At 41.5% G+C, this 23,429-nt stretch overlaps 1 protein-coding gene across 1 annotated transcript in view; it reads left to right on the top strand.

Annotated features, from left to right (window-relative positions):
• Positions 1-13,665: 13,665 nt before the first annotated feature.
• DDX10 (DEAD-box helicase 10) overlaps positions 13,666-23,429 on the top strand; it is a 158,887-nt gene continuing 149,123 nt past the window's right edge. The window contains exons 1-6 of the mRNA XM_015640809.1: positions 13,666-13,888; positions 18,246-18,306; positions 18,550-18,680; positions 20,053-20,211; positions 20,635-20,755; positions 21,871-22,060. Coding sequence (XP_015496295.1) covers positions 13,703-13,888; positions 18,246-18,306; positions 18,550-18,680; positions 20,053-20,211; positions 20,635-20,755; positions 21,871-22,060 — 848 coding nt within the window. The 5' untranslated portion in view covers positions 13,666-13,702. The remainder of the gene's footprint in view (positions 13,889-18,245; positions 18,307-18,549; positions 18,681-20,052; positions 20,212-20,634; positions 20,756-21,870; positions 22,061-23,429) is intronic.

Below are 23,429 nucleotides of genomic sequence, written 5' to 3'. Positions count from 1 at the left end.
TGGGACATCAAGGCAGGTATCCATTTAAACATTCGCGAATAATGACATTTCAACAGATGTAGAACTTCAATATATCAATCTACATATCCTAGTATGTAGCTCTACTATGTATATTGTAAGTGGCAAATGAGATAAAAAACTACTGTGCTATACAGAGCAACTTTATTGCTCTAATCTGAAGCTCTTGGAATACCATAATGACAAATTACTAAATAAGTGGATAAATAATTGTAAAATTACTTAAGAACAAAACAGCATATGCCACTGCGTTTGAAGGATCCATTATCTAAGAAAGAAAAATTTGGTTTTGTTTATTTTGAAACTCAGGACAAGAGAGGAATGTATATATTACCAGCTCTCATCTCTTTATAAGTCCAAGAATCAGTTCTTGAGTCAGAAGAAAGGTCTGTAAAGGCATGCAGATGTATATGACAAACAGCTTTGATGTCTTTTCTGTGCACTGAAAAACTCCTGTCATAATCTGTTCTGCCTCCTTTCTTTTTTCTTTCTTTTTTCTTTTTACTTTTTTTTTTTCATTTTTCTTCTTTGTTTCTGTATTTACATCCTGCAGAGGCAAAATGATGTGGCAAAGTGATCAGGATAATAAAACATGAACTTATATTCAAATAATGTCCTCCTGCTTCTGAAGAAAATCATGAAGTAAACCTAAGAAATTTGTTTTCAAGTAAATCTAAACCAATATTGGAGCAAAATTTACACCTTGTTACGGTTAATTCTAGACCTCAGAATGTGCAAGGAGATCACGCTTCAAGGTTTCCAGGGCAGCTTTAACAGGAGGAAGTTAACCCAACACAGGAATGTCAAATGAGACTATTGAGATATTTCAAAAGTAGTAAACTGTGAATGCTACTTGCACATTTAAACTGCTAGAAACAACAGAAATAGTCATAAATATACAGTGGAGACCTCTAAAAATCTGCAGCTCATAGTAAACTTAGCTGTTCACAAGAGTTTTAATACTCTGAGTACAGCTGCTTCCTGGCAGAAGTGCAGAAGAGTGTCTGTGAACCCAAGCTCCTCCACACTCCCTTGTAGTGTGATGCCCGGCTGCCAAAAATCAGGGAAATGCATCAAATCCCATCATTTTGTGTGCAAGTAGGGTTTGAGACCAGGTATATCAAGGAACTATTTGCCTGAACTCTTTGGATACATGCTTTGTACAGTAGAGATATGATTTCATAGTTCACAATAAGGCTAGCCCGTAATTCCTTTTAGAGATGCAATTTATTATGTTTCTCACAGGATTAACTGGGAGGAGCTGTTGACTCCCTCCAAGGCAGGGAGGCCGTGCAGACAGACCTGGACAAATCAGAGGGCTGGGCAATCACCAACCAGATGAAGTTCAAGAAGGGAAAGTGCTGGATTCTGCACCTGGGATGGGTCAGCCCTGGATGTACTGGGGGATGCGATGCAGGAGAGCAGCGCTGCACAAAGGGACCTGGGGGTCCTGGCTGGCAGAAGGTTGAACATGAGGCAGCAGTGCCCTGGCAGCCAGGAGGGCCAACCCTGTCCTGGGGGGCATCAGGCACAGCATCACAGCCGGGCAAGGGAGGGGATTGTCCTGCTCTGCTCTGGGCTGGGGCAGCCTCACCTCAGTGCTGGGGGCAGTTCTGAGTGCTAAAATTTAAGACAGACACAAAGCTGTTAGAGAGTGCCCAAAGGAGGGCAATGATGGTGGTGAAGGGACTGGAGAAGCTGTATGAGGTGTAGCTGAGGTCACTTGGTCTGTTCAGCCTGGAGGAGACTGAGGGGAGACCTCATTGCAGTCTGCAGCTTCCTTGTGAGGGGAAGAGGAGGGGCAGGCGCTGATCTCTCCTCTGTGGTGACCAGAGACAGGACCCAAGTGTTGTGTCAGGGGAGGTTTAGGCTGGCTACTAGAAAAGGCTCTTCACCCAGAGGGTGCTTGGGCACTGGAACAGGCTCCCCAGAGCAGTGGTCACTGCACCAGCCTGGCAGAGTTCAAGAAGTTTTTGGACAATGCCCTGAGACACATGGTGTGACTCTTGGGAATAGTGCTGTGCAGTGCCAGGTTGAACTCAATGCTTTGGGTCCTTTCCAACTCAGTTTATGACGTGATTGTGTGATTCCGTGTTTACAAAGGGTTTTCTGGCTGTCTAGAAAGAGCATATTTTTCAGCGGCTTATTTTTCACTACATTTTTTGAAATTTTAATTGATGTTCATGCCCTTCACGAATTAAAATGTATCTCCAAGGTCTTTATTTTGCAAAGCACATTTTTCCAATCCATACTGTCTAAGAACTGACACAGAATGTTTTCATCCTGTAGAAGAATCTTGGGAGACCTTAGAAAATGCAGTTGCCTGCATATTCCAACATACAGCAGTTGCCTTGCCTGCCTCAGAATTTTGAGGACTCAGAACAGCTTTTAAAAATCCATCTATACACCAAACTGCTTTTCCTGCTGCATTTGTTGTCAATTGAACCCCTTCCTGGAGCGGCAGTAATTGGATTTATTGCAGAATGGCATTCAGGAACAGGAAGTTTCTCTTTAATGTTACTGCAAGGAATGGGGTGGAGTGATTTGAATGAAGATGCAAAATAGTTGTTATCAAGAGTGAAGATCAAAGAGAAGGTGATGAATGGGCGGTTTCGGTTGTTATGGCTTTTGAGAGGTGACTGAAGGGAAAACAAAGCAAAACACACACATAAATTGTTGTCAGTAAATTAAAGGTATTGGTCTGGATTCTTAGTACACCAAATTAACTCACTTGGAAGTGTTTAAAACAATACAACACTAAGGAAAATAAACCTTTTTATTATTTTCTGTAAGAACATAAGTAATAACTCAAATGCCTCTTCCTTTTTCCTAAATTTACACTGAAATCCCTCACTGTATATCCCAGTTTTTCTCCTCTGATCTCTGGTTTCTTTTCAAGCATGTCTTTTGTTATCTTTGCATTTCATTCAATAGCATAATATGCCATATTATGCTGATATATATTATGCCAATTTTTGTGGCCCAACAGGCAGTAAACACAGATTTACAGTGAAACGTAATAACAATAATAAATGGTAGAAAAAAACAGAATCTTTTTGTCAATCCAAATTTGAATCCATATTGTTTTCTTCTGAACCTGTTTATACTATCCCAAGCAGAGGGGCAATGCCAGGTGAAAGAAAACATTCTTGCCAGGATGTGCTTCTGTGAACACTCAGCATGATTAGATGTGCTCGTTACAGTTTTGTTTCTCTCTGAAAGGAGTTACCTTCTTCCCATCTCTGGAGCACTGCAATCAGAATAAAACCTAAGCTTTGTGTACATCTATAGCAAAACTCCAACGAGGACTAGAGTTCAAGTGTTTGCAGTATTTGCACTGCTGTATTAATAAGGAAGCAAGTGCTCTGAGGCTTCTCTTCAGAGAGGCTAAGCTACTCAGAGGTTCTCTGCTTCATCTACCCTTCCTGTGCAAAGTTCTACTGGTCCCCTGATGTCACAAGGCTGGGTGCTTTGAAAACTCCAAACTGACTGATAGAGAGTGATGTGAATAAATGTCTGCAGTTTTCTTCTGTGTCAGATGAGGAAACCCAGAGCAAGGTGTATTCCCTTTGGAATTTATTGAGTGACACAGCAGTGTAAATTCCTCACAGCCTGTTTACAGTCTGGGGCAGAAAGTTGAACACTGTTACCATTAAATCTCTACATGCAGCTGGACAACACACACACAGAGGAGAGAATGGTACACAGCAGTAGCATTGGAGCTTTTGTTGCTTTTGCTTTCAGTCACTCCTATTTGTGCCTCACAGGATAGCTTCTAGTAGACAGATAAAGAATGCCTAACTAAGAATCTTATGATAGAAACAGTTTCATCGTATCACCCAAATTTTATGAGTAGTAAAAAATCAACTAGGCAGCCACCATTGGTACATATAAAATTGGAACAGTTTTCCTCAGGTATAATTTCACCTTTAATTACATAGAATTTTAATTGTTGTTTTATTACCTAGCTAGTTATTCTACAGTCTTCACAGAAAATCCTTTGACACACTAGAACACACTGTGGAACAGTGAGCCAGGAGTGCAGAGTGAGAGTGAGGCAGGTGAGGACTGTGTCCTCCTCTCTGGCAAGGTACAATCCCACAGTGCCTGAGCAGGGCAAGCAGAGCAGGTCCTGTGGTGGTGACCTAGCCCAGCCACATGCCAGTGACCACCAGACACACAAGTTTGTGGTGATCCAAGGCCAAGCCATGCCCCTCTGGAAGCCATGAATCTGAGCTCTGTGGTAGGAGGTTTTTCTGCTAAATCCTATTGAGCGGCAGAGCCTGTTAGCTTAGATACAGCTTAGGCTGTTGACTGTCAAGCTTCTGAATGTGGCAGGAGCCAATCCTCTGTAGAGCTGTGTAGAGATTTTATGGGTTTTGTGTTTGTTTTTATGAGTTGTTGAACCTGTCTAATTTAAGTCTGAAACAGAGATGCTAATTTCATTAAAGAATACTGAACATTTTCTGAACTGGATCCAAAAAGTAGCCACTGAAAGATCTGTTAGATTTGTTTAGGCTTTGTCTGCCTGTGAATCAACCACATTTGCTGAAACAACCTGTTTCCTGAGTGTTATTACTGACAGTGATTTAAAGCATTGCTAAACGAAGTGAAACTCGAACACTAAACTGCTGAGAAGCTCAGTGAAGCTTTTTATGTCCATGTCTTCACATGCCTCTTATTGAGTCTTTACATTTGACGAACATTAGACTCTTTGGGGAGGAATAGGGGGCAGTCAGCTCCAGCTTGTAGGCACTTTAATGTCCTGTCTACATGTCATGTTCCCATTATAGTAAGTGGAAATCCAGTCAATAAAGCTAATGGACTCTGGAGGGGGATTCAGATGTCTCTTTCAAAATGAGTCAAATAGTTTCCAGTGGGATTGAACGTAAGCATTCAATGTTCTAGGGTATAGAAGCACAAGGCTGACAGATATAACATATGTTATATCTCCCAGATATGGGAGATTTGTGCACTTCTGGAGAAGCAGCTGGAGCTCAGTCAGGATGCCTTACAGCACCTCAGATGGCAACTAAGCAATTGAACCAAGCCCCTCCATTTAGATGCCTATCTATCTATCTGTCTATCTATCTATCTATCTATCTATCTATCTATCTATCTATCTATCTATCTATCTATCTATCTATCTATGATCTGGAGCTGAATCCCACACCTGAGATTTGATTGCTGAGGAATTTTAAATCATTATGTTCATTTGTCAAACAAAAGTAGCCAGAATCTCCCATGAAAAATGTAATTTTTCTTAACATAGTTTCTGATTTTGCTTTTTCCCATGTTCTTACAACCAGAGGAACTACAGAAATGTTATTGTAAGATTTAGAAATCCAGCTATTCAGACACATACTCTATTTACTCCATCATCACATTTACTCAATCGTCATGAACTGGCCTTTGGTAGGGAACTGTAGACAAATCTGCACAACTTCATCACCACACTCTGAAAGAAACCCTTCTACCCTTTCCATGAATTTGTGATTGTGAAGATGAAGAGATTTATTTAGCACAGCAGCTTTTCTGTCTCCAGTTTTTAGAATGCTGTGATCACTCTTGAATTTGGGGGTCATATGGCTGCTTACGCTATAAGTGACAGTATCTTTTTCATCTAAGCCTTGTCAGCACCTTCTACTTGAGAAATCTAATGCAACTGAAATAATAAAGCATGAAGATAAATTTATTTTTTATGTGACTTTGCAGTTATTTAAGGGACAAAATTAGTTCTTTACAGTTCATGCAGCTGAATTGTTCATACAGGTCCACACAGGACTCCTACAAGTATGAGGACTATCAGCAGGAATGGTTGAATGGTAGGGACATACATGGGCATGGGTCAAGTCTTACCTCTGGCAGCATAAATAAGCACTACCAGGGTAGTTTATCTTCAGTTTCCTTCTGCCTTCCCACATTGCTTCCCTGTGACTGACTCCCAGCCTATGTCTCTTCTCTCAAATTTGCCTCATGACCCATTACTATGGAATATAAGTCTAATGAGTCTAAACATTTGAAACAAATTTAACTTCTACAGCCAGAAATGTGCAGATAGATAGGGTAGGCTGGGTGGCTTACATTTCCCAGCCATAAAAAGAGGTGTTATTAAATCATCATAAATAGGAAGGAAATGTACACTTCAGAGTTGAGCAATACACCTGGTGAATAAACTAGAGGATCAAAATAATAAACTGTGACTCCTTCTCCAAATGCAAGAATAATCAAAACATAAAAGCAAGGATAATAAGGCATAAGTGCCTGTTGCATAAAGGTGCCGTGCCTTTTTTTACATATCTGACAAACGAAATATATTGTACTATGCTAATGATCTGGGAAAAACAATACATTAATTGTCTCTTGAAATTATTCTGACATACAGAAAGGCCAAGAACTGTGCTAAATGAAAATGTTGGGGTTTTTTTCTACAGAGTGCCTTTATAATAAAAGGACAGCATTTAAGCATGTCATTTTTACGTTAAGCTTCAGTAGCACCACAGTGTGTACTATTATGTTTGGGGAATGGCATTCTTCCAAAATGTGTGATCATCTGAAAGGTTAGCTCATCTTTTGAAATTTTATTTGTCAAGTCTGTATCTCAGTGAGGAAACCAGCTCAGTTGCGAAAGAACTATTAAGCGTGTTCAAGATTAAATGCATATTTATGGTGTTCCCTGCATTGGAATAACTGCCTGTGCCCTGGGATTGTACAGATATCCCAGCTGGCACGAAAAGGCAGGCTTGATTATTTAATGGTCCTTCTCAGGGCGGTGTGTCTGTTATGATCACAGGTTATTACTCATTTTTATTTCTTTAGGTGTGTCACGGCCCCTAGTGGCTCAGAGACACCCAGACACCACCGTGGGCCAGGCACCAAAAGCCCAGAGAAGGGTGAAGGGCTGCAGGGCAAACTGTGAGAAGGGGTGAAGTGATGGGGCCTGGGAAGCCTGGGCATGTTACACAGCTCTGTGTGCCAAAACAAGTTCCAGCAAATCCCATCATATATTTCTTGCAAGATTGGTCATGCTTATAATTTTCAACAAAAACATTTTCATTGACTTACAGGAAAAATGTTTTGATTTTGCATTTGTTTTAACATTCATCTTGTGTCTTCATTAAAATCAATCTATGTATCATAACATTTTGAAAAGGCAGATGATTTAATTTAAAGACTGAAAGTATGACACAATAAGTAATTTTTAAAATTACTTTCTGTTTTATAGGTTATCTTGCCTGACAACCTGAGCAAAAGCTTTTCTTCTTGTCCATGGAATTGTTCTTGCTGGTCAGAGTTTACACCACAGCTTTCCCAATGTTCATGTGGGCTTTCATTGGCAAAAAGATCATTCTATGGGCCCTGCAGACTAAATCATGAATACCAGCAGTTCTCTAGAAAACAAAAAGTCCTCTGGCATTCCAGGAGAAATGTGCTTTTGCCATTCTAGTTATGGCACCTTTAGCTTTTGGAGTGTCTACCTAAACCCAAATTCCTGCAATTTATATGCTTCGTAAAAGCATTTTTGTTTTATCAGTTCCCTAAGAAGAAATGTATCTGAAAATTCATATTTGTTTAATTGTTGGGAAACAGATGTTCATTACTAGGAGGAAAATACAAACTCGCAGTTACACCACACAATATTCTTGGTAATAACTGACTGTTTATCCATCACAATCCATTTGCTCAGACCAGGAATTATTGAAACAGTGTTTCTGCTGTGTTTTTGAAAATCCAGTGTAACTTTCAACTTCAAAAATATAATTTCTTGCTAGCCTTTCATTATAGGTCTACCCAATACAGGAAAAAACAATTCTATGGTTTTTCTTAATTTTTTTTTCTCTACCCCGTCTCTATTCATTGCTCTCCATCTACCGTGTCACCTACCGTGACTCCTTTTTAGAGCTGCTAACCCTGCATCTGCATGAGAGTATTGAAATTTCTGTTTTAAACTGAGAGCACTGATTTTTTTTCTCAGTCTGCAGTACTTACACTAATACCTCTTAGCTAAGCTGAAATGGAGTCCTGAAACCACGGGCAGGAGTTGGGAGAGACCCTGGCGGAGGCTTAGCAGGGACAATAAGGTCCAATAGTGCCCTCAGGGCCCTGACAACTACTCTAACACCCACTTCTTCTCTGAACAATTCTGTCCATCACACCTAATAATGCTCATTTTAAAGTGATTTTTCTTTTTCCAAGTCAGATTATCATTTTTCTATGTCATATTGTACATCCCTTGGACAGATACCATTTCATAATAATGTCTTCGTTGGGGGTTAGGTGTCCTTTCTTCTGTTCCTTCTCACCTATAGAATTTTCCCCATTAGTTATGGGGAAACCTGACTGCTGGTACTTAGTGGGTGCTTGAGAAGACAAAGAGTTTGGCTGGGCCCAGGGGAGAATGGGGGCTGGAAAAAGAGAGACCGGGGGCAGCTGGGCGTTGGTGGTTTCTTCGGCTTCAGAGCAGGACACACTCGGAGCTGCTGTTGCTTGGGGAAAGGAACTCGCCATCACCCACACAGAGCTTCTCCTTCTCCTTCTCCTTCTTCTCCTCCTTCTCCTCCTTTTCCTTCTCCTCCTCCTCCTCCTCCCCCCTGCTGTTCCAGCCGACTGTTCCTCAGAGCCCTGCAGGGGTTTGTAAAAACAAAGCCTCTCCTCCATCCCGTCTCAGCCGAGAAGGCTGTCACGGGCCCCCTGGTTCTGTTTTCTTGCAAACGCTGTAGTTACTGTTGTTTGTTTGCCTTGTTATAAATACTAATAAAGAACTGTTATTCCTATCCCCAGATCTGTGCCTGAGAGCCGCTTAGTAATTTCAGAATTATAATAATTTGGAGGGAGGGGGTTTCCATTCTTCATTCCAAGGGAGGCTCCTGACTTCCCTAGCAGACATTTGTCTTTCCAACCAAGACAGTCTGATAGGAACATTACCTCTGTTAAAAAGAACTTACAAATCTGACTGCAATTTCCATACTTTTTCTGATCTGTTCTGAAGCTACATCATGGTAGTGCAAATATTACATTGAAGATCCATCCTTTCACTGTGGGTGTCTCATTCAGAGACAGAATATTCTCACATGCTTTCTCTCAAATCTTCTGACGCACAGCAAGTAAGCCTTGGAAGATAAGGGTATTGAGAGCCATTGAAGAAATTCTCTTAGCACGTGGTTGTTTTTTTGAGAAGGGCTTTAGTGGTATTTCACCAACAAATGGTCCTTCTGGGGTCACTTCCTCTGGTTTGCTGACTACTTCTTTAGGTGCATGATCAAAATTGTGGAAAAATGGAAAGTAAGCAGGTTAGTATAAAACGATCAAGGATTTAATGTGAATGCCAAAGTTTAACTTAAACACATAGAGTGGTAATTTGAAAAAGATGTTATCAAATAAAATCAACATTTACTTATCTTAAATTCCTGTAGAGATTTGCAGAGGAAATGTTTATCTGGGGAATGTGAATGAGAGTCTATGTGGCTGCATGAGGCACCAGGAGAAATGGTACAGCAGGAGTGCAGGGAGTGATGCGCTTGCAGCAAGTCAACAGATCACAACCAACCATGAAATGCAAGAAAGAATATTAGAAAGAATGGGGAATTGGAAAGATTTGGGTGTTGGGCCAACAGTTCTAAATCCTTGGCAAGAAGAAAGCCCAATGAAACACGGAGCTACAGCAGTGTGGTAGAACTCAGTTTGGCCCTGAGGTTTTCTCAAGAGAGAATATGAAGGATACCACAGATTGTGAACCATTGTCACCACTCAGGATGACCCCAGACAAAGTGACGAGGGCTTGATTGTCAGGGCACAGCAAGGACTGGCTGCTCTGTAAGAGCCAGGATCTCAGCCTGCTAACACAGCCCGAGTGAGGGAGCAGGGCATGCCCACAGATGGAAGCTGTGGTCAACCAGGAGTCCCAGTCATCAAACACATCTGAGGCAGACCCAAGGTCAAGCTGGAAAATCAATTGCCTGGTCAGGGACAAGATGAGGATGAGGATCAGGATGAAGTCTGGTGGCCATAATCAGGGTCAGATACAGTCATTCATGACTGGGCATGTCCACAGTGACAAAGCAGGACCGAGGTCAAGCCAGGAAGTCATTCTGCAGCTCTGGGTCCCAGCCAGTGGGGTCTATGGCCAAGGTGAGCTGGGGACCAACATGATACATGACATAACTCAGAGAGGGCCTGAAGCTGCAGGGTGGACCTGTGCCAGGATGTAGGAGGAGACTGAGGTGAGGCTGGTCAGGGCCATTAACGTCTATGAGCGCCCTCAGGGCTGTGACCTTGATACTTGGTGCCCCTTGTCCTCCTCACCATATATAACTCTTTTGAAACACACAGATGTTCATACTTAGGAGTAGGAAAGATTGAATATGCATGACAGTAAAATCTGTGGAGAATGAAGTAGGTCTTGTTTAAAGTGAAAAAGTGCTGCTTTCTTTGTGGTCGTGTATAGGGCCTTGTTACTTCTATTGTTATACCTATACTCCCTCCATTTCTTCAAATTACAAGAGAACAACTGGCCTTGAATCATTTATTTGAATAATTTATCATCTCTCTCTCAATCTCTCTCAGAAGGACCTCTGGTTTTGCCATGGTTTTAGGGATAGTATTATTACAAGACAACTAAAATGTTAAATGTCTTGTTATAAATTTTACAAGGTAGAATTTGTTCTTGTATAAAAGTGAAACATTTACGAAGCCCTGGCTGTTTCTCAGGCAAGCCCCTCAGGGTGAGAGGACACCAGAGAAATTAGAAGAGTGGAGGCTCCCACACCTCCAGTTTGGAGCTCCATCCAGCATTTTACCTTTAACTGGGGGACACAGGACAAGGCCCTTTTGACTTTCTGTTTTCCTCTCCTGGTATATGGACTTCTTGGCTAATGAGCAAATTAATTATTAAAAAGCATCAGCATGCTTTCAAGCTTTTCAAAGCATTCATGACAGCAGCATAAAAAGTTGTTTTAGAAACAGGATAGCAAGATATTATTTTTCTTTTTCCTTTTTTTTTTTTTTTTTTCATTGAGGATTTATGTCTGTCATGACTCACAGACCACTGCTGCTGTTCTGTTATGAAAGAGACGAGCCCTATAGGCAAAACACAGACCAGGTGAGCAAAGACAGCATGTTCAAACACATCACTTTTACTGTACATTTACTTAGGAAAAGAGTAAACTTACTCCACTGCTGCTGCAGCAGGAACTCTACACAGGAGGGTTTTTGCCTGTTTGTTTTCCTATTACAGCCAGACATAAAATGCTTAAACTGGCAGCTAAGCCCTGTGACAGCCTGAGCTAGACTGGGACTTTGTTTTGTATGGCAAAGTAATGTGCTGTAACTGTGGGAAACATAAGCCATTCCCCAAAGCTCATCCTCTGGGGTGGATCAGCATCTCCTGCAAAAAACTTTTTATCACGTAGCTTTGGACAAAACCATTTCTGTTTCAAGAATAAAACCTTCAGTATACTTACTTATTCATCTGCACAGCAATAAACCCCTAGGAAAAAACCATTGCATTCAAAGCTGTACCTGGGAGGAGAGACCTCCCTGGGGCATATTTAAGGGAGATTTTTCTATTCCCTCCTGAAATTACTAACTTCATGAATTTTAAAGGGAAACCAAACATTTCTATGATCATAGGTTTCCCTGATCTCAGGGAGAAGGGAAAACATCTTTCAGTGATACTCAACATATGTATGGCAAAAGTGGAGCTAATTAAGAGACACTCCCTTTTCCCTTGGCTTTCTGGAATTCCAAACCCTCATCAGAGACAGCAATTATTTTGGGAGTCTTTCACTGTTCCCCTCATCAACGTGTTTACTTCCGTCTTATGCCATTGCATAAATATGTTTGTAATTTTCTCTTCCTGATGTGGCACAATAATTCCACAGCCTGTTTTTAATTCTGTGTGCTGATGAAGTGCTAAAACTGACTCAGCAAATTGTTTCTGACCGCTGAACAGCTGCAGAGCAATGCAGACCTTCCCATTGGGAGGGGTTAAAAATTGGTGAACATAAAGATAGTGTAATATAAATCTGCAGGTTGGGTAAATCTAGTTTGTTGTGAGATATCTGCCTCTTATAGACACCAGCCTTACACTAAAACAACTCTGTGTGTTTGCAGTTTTCCCTGTGACTTTCTGGCAACCCTTTGCATAGTTCAAGGCTCTGAGCCAAGGCCATTAAGACTGACTAGAGCTGTATTATGAAAGGTCAAAGCACATGTCAGAGCTTAGACCCAGCACCTTAAACACGAGCCCCACTTTATGTCTTTCAACTGAGTTTTGATTTTTCCGAATTTGTCAGTTTCCCCCTGTAATGAATGAGCAAATAAAGCATTTACAGCCTTGCCACAGAACTCTTCCTCTTGATTCCAGATCCAGAGTATTCACTCTAGCCCTGGGGCCCTCAGTACAAGAAAGACATGGATCTGTTGGAATGAGTCCAGGGGAGGCCATGAAAGATAAGAAAGAGTGGTAGAGCACCTCTTCTATGTAGACAGCCTGAGAGAGCTGTTTGGCCTGGGGAAGGCTCCAGGGAGACCTTGTAACAGCAGTCCAGTATCTAAAAGGGGCTTATGACACCAAGCTGAGTGGTGTGGCTGACACACTTCAGGGATGGGATGCCATCCACAGGCACCTGGACAAGCTTGAGAACTGGGCCTGTGGGATTTTAATGAGGATTAAGTGCGCCAAGTGCAAGGTGCTCCACATGGGTCTGGGCAGCTCCGGGTATGAACACAGGCAAACAGATGGAGAGCAGCCATGCTGAGAAGGACTTGGTGGTGCTGTTGGGTGATTCTGCCCCTCTGCTCTGCTCTGCTCAGACCCCACCTGCAGGGCTGCAGCAGCTCTGGGGTCCCAGCACAGGGAGGATGGGGACCTGCTGGAGTTAGTACAGAGGGGGCACACCAGGGTGTTTAGAGGGAGTGAGAAGCTCTCCTGTAAAGAAAGGCTGATAGAACTGGGATTGTTCAGCCTGGAAAAGAGAAGGCTTTGGGGTGGCCTAATTGCAGCCTTTGAGTACCTGGTAGGGGGCCTAGAAGTAGGCTGGAGAGGGACTTTCCACAATGAGCAGATAGTGCTCTCCACGGGGCAAGAACAAAAACAAGGAAAGAACTCAAGGTGGAATGGATTAAAACTAAAAGAGGGCAGTTTTAGATTAGATATTAGGAAGAAATTCTTCACTGTGTGCGTGGTGAGGCATGGGAACAGGCTGCCCAGAGAAGCTGTGGATGCCCCATCCCTGGAGTGTCCAAGGCCAGGCTGGATGGGGCTTTGAACAACCTGGTGTAGCAAGCGGTGCCCCTGCCCACGGCAGAGGGGCTGGAACTGGGTAATCTTTAAGGCCTTTTCCAACCGAATCCATTCTGTGATTCCCCCACACCACCCCATTGCTGAGGACAAAATTTATGCCCTCACTAACCACATACCCCTTTTCTATTAAGGCTTAATATTTTTTTTTCCCTTTCCGTTTTATAATCTATCACAGTGTATTTTCCTTGATGCGGCACGAACTCATTTTCCTGGCCTGTACTCCAGACACCCCGACTTCCCTCCGACACCCGCAGCACCTTTCAGCTCCGGCGGAGCGCGGGCCGGGCCGGGCGGGGCCTGGCGGCGGCGCGGCCCGAGTGACGCGCTCCGCCTGCGCCCGCCCCGCCCCGGCCGTGCGCCAGCCTCGCGGGGCCCGACAGCATGGGCCGGTCCGGCGGCGGCGCGGCCACGGAGGCCACCATGGACCCCGTGCGCAGCTTCGAGCGGTGGAAGAAGAAATACACCCGGCGGACGAAGAGGCTGCGGCTGCAGCGCAAGGAGAGGAAGCGGCCCGAGTGGCAGGTGGAGCGGGAGAACATCGGCCGCCTGGTGCAGCGCTACCCCGAGGTGCGGCCGGGCCGGGGAGCGAGGGGCTGTGCGGGGCGGGCGGGCACGGCGGTCTGGGAGCAAGCGGCTCCTCTCCTCGTGTGGCGTGTGTGTGGATAGAACTGGGAGGAGGAGGGATGGTGTCTGTGTGCGGGTCCTGGGCAGTAGTGGGGAGCCCCCCTGTTTGGCAGGGCTGCTGGTGGTGCCTGTAGGCAGGAGGTGTGTTGGGTGGCACTGCTCTGTGGCGGGCAGAGGGCTTTCACGAGGTAGAGATGATGCTGTGTCCTTTTTCCCTAGGCAGAAGAGGAGGGGCCAGTAGCCGCTTTGGTGGAGGTGACTGGACGGGCTGTGGAGCCGGGGGCAGGGGGACCCTCGGGCGGGGGAGTTCGTGGTCAGGAGGGCAGCGAGGAGGAGGAGGAGGCTGAAACAGGTGCTGGGAAAGGTTGTAACCAGGGACACTTGGCCCTTCTCACCAGGCAATGTAGGTGGAGATAGAACACGTTTGTCTCCATAGAAGACGCCCGACAAGCGAACCATCAGTATGAATGAATGTGTTTAGCCTTAAGTCAGGAAATAGGTATTGGAGTGCGAGACCTGAAGTGAGTGGTGTTGGTTTTGTCACTCAGATCCCCTTGAATTCCTGCGGGAGATGGTCGGCTTTGGAATCACACTGATCAGGGGAAAACACTGTAATTGTGAATAACGGGTTAGATGTGTGCTGCCTGTGGTGCTGCTCTGCCTCCTGCCGACTTTTGCTGAATTTTCAGGACAGTTGTACTTGGTTATGCAGCACTCGGCACAGCTGGTGGTAATGATTTTTTGGTGGTTGTAATTTGATTGAGCAGAAAGTAATGACAAGAGGTATAGAAGAAACACATCCATTACCATAAAGAGGTCCTGTTAGCTCCATTAGTTAAGATTCAGCAAGTTAGTATTCTTCAGCTTTACTGGATGATTTGCTTTGCTGCTTGAAAGCAAATGGCATGTTCCTCTACTCCTAGCCTTGGCTATGTGAATGTTTATGGATGTTTCCATTTCACTGTGTCTGCACATGCATCTGTTTCTGGGCATGGGTGACAGTTCTGTTTTACTGTGCAGCTTGGGGCAGCATAGGTGGGGATTGGATAGTGGAAGGTTGTGTTTGTCTGTGGTTTTAGATGTTGAAGAAAAGAGGCTAGTTATGTTCAGGCATGTTTGCATCAGAATTAAGAAAGGGTAAACATATGCTTGTATTAGTATAATTCTGGGCACTTTTGGTCTCACCTCTGCTGGGGTTTTGCTGTCCCTTTGCTGCAGGATTCTCTTGCCTGTGAACATACAGGTGGGCTGAATGTCCACCTAACTTCTTGTGTTCAGTCCTTCAGATATTCTTTCCTGGTCCCTGACAAAGTTTTCCACTGGTCTCCAGTGTTTCTTCTGTATTACCCTGGATCTAGTTAAAGTGGGAGTGGGAATTGTGAAGAAGTGCCATGTGCTTGGATCTTCAGGGGCCTCCAGTGAGTTCTGCATGATGCAGATCCCTTTGGGACAAGGGAAGTAGAGAGGGAAGGAGGTAAGCTCCTCTCTGAAGAGCAGTGCCTGGGGTCTCTGGCACACAGGCTGTGCGTGGGTTAGATTAAGTTTAGTGTGCATGGAACAGTGGTAGAGTGGCTGATGGATGCATGATGATCCTCCTGTCCATAATTTCGTGTGTGAGAATGACTGTGGTGGATAAACAAGACAAAATTAATAATTAAGATTCAACCACTATACTTCGCTACTGGAATATTTTTTTCCATTTGTTGACATGTGATGGCAAGTGTGTGGCAGCATAGATGGAAAATGAGAAATTTAGTTTCACTGTGTCCATATCATGTGACCATTTTGTGTGTTATATGTTCATAGCTGAGCTGTTTTCTGTTCATTCAGTGACTTTGTTGCCTGACTGTCAGGCCACTGATGGACATGGTCTTTTCCCAGCAGTTGTGCTGATGAAAAGCATTAACAGCCTAACTGGTGTGCTGGGGAGCTGTTTGTGAAAAATCCTTTCTAGTCTGCTCAGTGTCAAATTAGTTGAGTTAGATCAGAATAGCATTTGAAGTATTTGAAATGAGCTGGCTGCTCTCACATGGAGGTGATTAGAGAGATCACAGTTACAGGTTCCCAGCAGATGAGCAGAGGTAGTAACTTTGGACAGGGAAACAAACCAAGTAGAAGTTGGTGGTGTTTTCCACTGGTGCATGTAGGTGTGGAATAGGACTATCAGAAGATCTACCTCAGACATCAGTCCTTCCTATGCCTTCAATTTGGACATGACTTAAAAAACATACCCATACCTTCAAACTTTAAGGGTAGTACAGCACAACATTATTCAGCTCCTGGAAGTCTGTAGGGCGGAGAAGTAATACAGGAAGCTTTGTGACATTTTTTCCCAACATTCCATGCTCTTTTAGTAATGTTCTCCCTTTTTTAACTTGTTCGTTCCTTGAACAAGCTAGGCTTATGCATGTAATAATTTTTAAATTGATTTAGAGAAGTTTGAGGTAGAAGAGTGGAACAATATTTGTCTTCTTTTTTGATTAATGCATCTGTTCTTACTGAGTCATCTCGAGTTAAAAAGAAGTTGACTACTGAAATACTTTAATTATTTAGAACAATTTCAGATTGCTGCAATAGCCCATTTGATGTATCACTGATCTGTTAAAATCTGTCCCTTTGGTTGCACATAATCGATTGCATGAATTTTTTTTGATGTTAGTAAAATACTTTTCCCTCCTGTAGGCCTATTGTTTTTCTGTTCAGATAGTCTCTTGGCTGAAATTAACCAGAAACTGTATGCATCAATGATAATTTGTATATCATATTATATAATATTTGTAAATATTTAGCATGCAAAATAGTAAAACTGGGAATTACCAACTGAATTTGGAAGTACTTGTCAAGAATTCCAATTTATGAAAGTAAAAAAAAGACCTTTATTTATGGTGATTCTGGTAGGATTCTTTCCCTCCTCCAAAATAATGTTTGGCAAAAGTTTTATTGCTCTGTTAGGACACAGTGAAAGCTTGAAATCTGCCTTGGAAGAGCTTTGCCTTGAAATGTATCAAAACCAGGTTTTAATAAGACCGTTATTGCCTTTTACCTGTTTTTACCTTTTATTTATAGAGATTAAATTAATGTATTAAGTTACTTGTCTTGATGAGAGTGCTGTTGCGATTTAGGTACTTTAATCAGCTATAACTTCTCAGTTTTCTATAAGAGGCAGAGCCTGTAAAAGGCTTGGTACTTAAGGAGATAGAAGGCTGATCTGACAGCTCAGTAGCTCTTTATCTGAAGCCTTCTCTGGAATTGTTAACACGAGATGTCAGGAAGGTCTGAAGACTGTTTTGCTTGGTCCCTGATTTGGGAGATTTTTGTTCAGCAGTTTGTGGGAGATAAACAATGTCTGTTAGAAAGGCATGAGTTGAAAGGTCCAAGTTTGACATTTAGAAATCTCAGTTTATGGATTTTAGTCAGCATGCATTCAAAGCTGTATAGTCTACCTTCTTTTTCAGGCTTTATAAATACAGTAGTCTCTTTTTTCTTGGATTTTTTTGTCTTGCTACTGTTAGTTGTGAACTTTGCCAGTGAAAGCTCTTCACATCTGCTAGAACAGCCTTGAAAATAATTAATTTTCCCCCAAGAGCTCTACTTGACACCTCGTCTGTGTAAATCATTGAGCAAACTCATGGACTCAAACACATTTTGTTGGGGACTCTCTGTGTGTGTGTGTGTGTGTGTGTAATTAACAACTCTCAAATCTGGGTGCATACAGAAAGCTAAGTTAGTAGGTGTCAGGACAATGAACTAATTTTTAATATTTTTTTTTTTAACCCTGTAGGACAACTCTAAAAAATTAAATATACTGAGTGCTATAGGTTGGTGAATCTGGTAAGCTTCAGGACATAGGTGAACTCTTCTTTTCCCAGTCAGATAGATGTAATATTGCTGCAGCTCTGGGTGCCCAAATACAGCCTGCAGCGAGGATGAGTGTATATTCCCAGTAGATCCCTGCTGGGATCAGAAAACACGGATCTGAAGAGGACATCTGGGCTCTAGCAAGTTGGAGACCAGGGGCCTTCTGAGGTCCTCTTCAGTTTGAATTTCTCTATGTTTTCATGATGGTCTGAGCTTTAAATTGTGCTATTTGCCTGCGTTGTTCAAGTATATCATTACTTGCTGAATAGTTTATGGTAAGCCAGGGGTTTAGATTAGGTCAAACTAGTACAGGTTGCCCGACTAGCTAATTTGAATCATACTGAACTGCTCCATGTTTATGTTAACACCAACTTGTAGAATGCTATTCCATTCCTCTCTTACGGTTGGATTGTAAGCATTGATTAAAATTTTTTTGTTTCAGATAAATGCAAGTGAAATCCAAAGATTTTCAGATTTTCCGTTGTCAAAGAAAACCCTTAAAGGTGAGTATAGAACTTTCCTTTGGAAAATAATATAAGTAAAAGGGAATACATTGTTTATCTGCATCTGAACTTTTTTTTCCCTTTAAACTAAGTTTTAGGTTAGTATTGCCATGTACAACATTTTCTAAACAGAGCAATGCATCATGGGCCAGACAAAATTGAATATTTTTTTTCTCTTTCTTATTTTTTTTGTTCTCTTCCCCTTCCACACTTTCTCTTCTCTTCCCACCCTGCAAATATTAGGACTGCAGGAAGCTCAGTATCGTGTGGTAACAGAGATACAGAGGCAAACCATAGGTTTGGCTTTACAAGGTAAAGATGTACTTGGAGCTGCAAAGACTGGATCGGGCAAAACATTGGCTTTTATTGTTCCAGTAAGTAATATACAACTTTCTACTCAAGCCAAGTTATCTGTGAAATACTGATGTCAGCTTACATTAGTAGATCCTGAGAGAACAGTAAAAATTCATCTGATCTGAGTGTTTCAGGATAGCCAAGATACTTAGGAATTGAATAAAGATGCTTGAGCTTCTGAAAGGAGTGTAGTTTTTGTGCTAGGAATATTCTGCAACTTAAGTTTCATCTTGATCCTTACATTAGTGGACCCTGTGTGATTTAGGAAGTGCTTTGTTTTTCTGTCATGAATGTATATGTCTGACAGTTTTACTCAAAATATCATGATCTGCATTTCAGTTCTTCAATTTGAAAGTATAATTGAGACATGTGCTTAAAGTGCACAAATAAGTGGATGCAAACCCCAAAGGGGATAAATGTTCTTTTTATGAAGTTACTCTGTGTTAAACATTACTTGCATTTTTGTAAGCATAAGTTTCTTTGGAGTCTATTATGTCAGAAACTGTGAGCACAGTAGTGGGTTCTTTGAATACCCTCTCTATTAAAGATTTATGCTTTATGCTACTTTAAAAAAAAATCTTATTAGTAGAGAATAAAAAAAAATGTAGGTGGCTTCAAAAGTCTTCTGAATTTGAGAAACAAGTGAGATTGCTCTATTTAAGAGTAGAAGTACTTTGTTTTACAAACCTCATTTTAAACAGTTTTAGAGTAGAGGACCATGAAAGATGCTGAAGAGCTGAGGAATGGAAAAAAATTAATTGTGCAAATATGCTTACTAGATGTCAGTATTTCAGAAGGCTTCAGATATTCATACCTGTAAAGCCCTTGTGTTAGGATTTGCTGACTAATACAATGTTTCTGCAATATGAATTCATAAGAGGAGGAATAATCCTGGTGTGAGCTGTATGGCAGCTTTAGTTGGAATGCTCTGTATGTAGTGTGTGGATAATACTGCTTCAAGTCTATAAGCCAGAATTAAAGCTTCAATAATTAACGTTCTTCAGGTGCATGTTCTGTTCCTGGTTCCCACAAAACCTTTTGAGCAGGGAAATTTCTCATATTTTTCTGCGTTGATTCCTGTTATCATATAAATGGCCTAATTTCCAGAATTTGGCAGAGTAGGATTAATAGTGCAGTGAAGTGTTTATGATTTTTCACCCAGTACTGTCTGTCATAGGTTGGTACTGGAGAATTTTGCTAACAGCAAGTATCATTACCATTAGTTAGAATTCATATATCATCAAACCATGTAAAATGTGCACTGATGTTTCTTCATGTCATTATTTAATGTGGCTTTGTCTTTTTATTTTTTAAATGACACTTTTTGTTACCAATTTATTGCACATTTTCCTTCTGAGATTTTTGTGGTGATAACATGGTAATTTCCTTCAGGCTTTGGAACTCCTGTATCGCCAACAGTGGACTTCAGCTGATGGCCTGGGGGTTTTGATAATATCGCCTACCCGGGAGCTGGCGTATCAAACCTTCAAGGTTCTGCGTAAAGTGGGGAAGAACCATGAATTCTCAGCTGGCCTTATCATTGGAGGAAAGGTGTGTGTCCTCTCTTGCAGTTTGCTCTGGGGAAGCATAGCTGAGTGCTTTCCTGGGCTCAGAAATTCAAGGAGGAGTGTAGTTAATGGGAACCTATCAGTGACCCACTAATTTTCTTGTGTGTATTCTGTGTCTTGTGAAACTTTTTGAAGCATATTTTAAATATTTTCGGTGTCCATGGAATGGACCTTCCTGTCAAGTCTTCCAGGATGATCCTGTTAATTTAGATTAGTCTGAAATACTTTTTCCTCAAGCCATAGGTGTGAGCATGCTGAAGAAAAGGTGACACATCTGTGGGAAGAGGAAAGGCTGTTCCTTGACTATTATTTCTAAAAGCTGTTAATGTTAAACTGGCCTGACTGTCTCTGGTATTGGACTTCTAGTCTGAAGAACTAGAGCTAAGATGGATTAACTCCATTTCAGGATCTGAAAGAAGAGTCTGAAAGAATCCATCACATAAATATGCTAATTTGCACTCCTGGACGGCTTTTACAACACATGGATGAAACTTCCTATTTCTATGCATCTGATCTACAAATGTTGAGTAAGTTTTTTATGTACTTGAAAGTACTTGGGAATATATTGTAGCAGGTCATAATTGTGTTCAGCACTTCCTTGCATAAATGTTTATTCTTGTCATGATATGTAGATGAAATGGCATTTAAACTTGCACATGTTCAAATTAAATTAAAAAACAGCAAAACCCCTTTCTTGTGTGTACTTTCTCTGAAGCAGTTGCTGAGCATGCCTTCCTTAGGATGATAAGAGCAAGTGGGGGATTTGGAAAGGAACCCAAACCCCAGTGTAGTGCCCCATGTCGTCTTTTACATTTGTCTTTACTAATGCTGAGCTTACCTTTCTGGCTATGGCTCTTGTGCCTTTCCTGACATGATAATCAACTAGCTATATATGATATACACTGCAGTGTGTGTATTTTGCACCAGTTCTAGAAAACATTTTTCTTTGTGTTTTAAGACAGATTTCTGCTCCTTTTGTTCTTTTGTTTGCATTGTTAACATTGTTTTCATCCTTCCAAGCTGAACGAAGATTTTTGCTGTAATGAAAAGGTTTGCTTGCTGCTAATCTTTAGCATAGCTTGAGGAACTTAGAAGCAATTAAGAAGCTAATGAAGCTGATAAAATGTGAAATTATGCTTGCTACACTTAGTGCAGTTCATGGCAGTTAGACAAGAATTGCATTAAATATAGGCTTTTTTAAAGCTTTGTCTCTGTGCTACTTGGTTTATACCCTTTATTTCAATGGTAAATTCAGCTTAGGTACAGGAGAATGTTTTGCTCTGTCACAAATACTACAACACTATTTTTACATTCTGTGCATTTATTTCAGTAATAGGACAGGGAGTCTTTGTAAATTGCCAAACTGTTTACTTGAGATGCTGATCTTTTTGCTTCTGCATGTGAAATTGTGGGCTGTAGTGCACAGATTATGGGAAATGCTCTAATTTCTGTTGCAGGTATTTTTAAAAACATATTTTATGAAATACAGAGATATCTAAAGAGATTCCTGTCATGTACAGTAGTTAATTTAATCTCTGCATTTTAAGTACGGATAGAACTTTGTGCTATATGGATTTAATGTAGAGTTTTTTAATAACTAAATCTAAAACCAGTTTTTTCTCAAATTTATCTTTCAATCCAGTTCTTGATGAAGCTGACAGAATTCTAGACATGGGGTTTGCTGATACAATGAATGCAATCATAGAAAATCTGCCTAAGAAACGCCAGACCTTGCTTTTTTCTGCAACACAAACAAAATCTGTGAAGGATCTTGCACGGCTGAGTCTGAAAGATCCAGAATATGTTTGGGTTCATGAGAAAGCCAAATTCAGGTATGTAGGGATTTTTTTTATTTTTTTATTTTTTTTTCTGGGGAGTAGATAGTGATCCCATTTAACTGCTTTTCTGACAGTTCCCTGAATCAGAGGTTGAGTTGTACATCCATCACTGGATCAGTATCTGATCCTGCTGTGTGCCTTCCTGAAAGCAAGGAATTTCCAAATATGAGGGAACTAATTCTGACTGAATCACTACAGGGAGGCTGAACCTGTGCTTGTCTTGACTCCTCAGGCAGCTTCTCAGGAAATTTTTTTCCTCAGGAGGAAGCTGCAGAGTGGATTAATTCCAGCATCCTGGGACTTGCAGCACTCGGTTCTGAATAACTTATTTTTTGTTGTTCCTTGCCTCCTGCATGTGTGTGCTTACTGTGCAAAACCACCACAAATACAGTTTGTCTGTGTGCAGTTTAGAAATCTGGCTTTCTAAGGACGTGCTTTCCTCTTGGGAAAGTGCAGAATGAAAATCTTGCTTGTGTATTCAGTATTAGGTACTCAGATGAAAGAATGTGGTGTTAGTTCACGTGGCTTCCTGATGTGTTGCATTTTGTGTGTGTGTTTAGGTCTCTGGCCCTGTGTGCATAAAATAAATTGGTCCTGCCCTACAGTTTGAAGTAGGATGGGTGGCCCTTGCTGGAGGGGAAATATGTGGTGTACTATGCTCAAAAAGTTTAATGTATCATTAAATGAACATTGCTTTTTGGCACATAATTTTCTTTTGAAGTCCAAATGAAGAATGCAAAATCCAAATTTTGCATTTCTGTGGGTTCGTTCATCTGAGTGTCAAATTACTTATGAGCATGGATGATTCTTTTTCTGCTCCTCTGTGAAATATGCATTTATTTCCATATGTAAAGTGCAGGAGAAAGGTGAAGCACAGAGATAAAAATGGCTTTCCTGGGGGCAAACAAGAAATCATCAGGAAAATTCATGGCAGAACCACATTGTATCTTGAAGAAGTTTTCACTATTTGATTTGATTATCTCTGTACTGTACTGCAAATACCTTTCTTTAATCAGTAGTACTATCAAAGACATCTTAAACATGATTGTCAGAAAGGAGTGTTGTTAATACCATCTTAGCAGAAGAGAATGCCTTATATGTTGCCTTCATTCTGGCAGCTATCTGTTTCACAGATCTCCCACGTTAGGTGAAGTCGACTTTAAAATGCATTTAATTTTTTAAAATATATGGGAGAATGCAATTAGATAACAAACCAAATTACAAAAAGGGAAGTATTAATTTGTTTCAGAATTTACTGCCTTAGGTTGTTGCCTTATAAAAGCAATTTCTTCTGAAGGACTTAGAAAGCAAAAAGTGCTGTGGCCTAATTCAAATTAAGTAACAGAATAAAAACTGGAGGAGT

This window comes from Parus major, chromosome 1 (assembly GCF_001522545.3).
Source record: "Parus major isolate Abel chromosome 1, Parus_major1.1, whole genome shotgun sequence".
NCBI classification, from domain to species: domain Eukaryota; kingdom Metazoa; phylum Chordata; class Aves; order Passeriformes; family Paridae; genus Parus; species Parus major.
The sequence above is the reverse complement of the archived record's forward strand: the minus strand, read 5'-3'. Positions and strand labels throughout refer to the sequence as shown.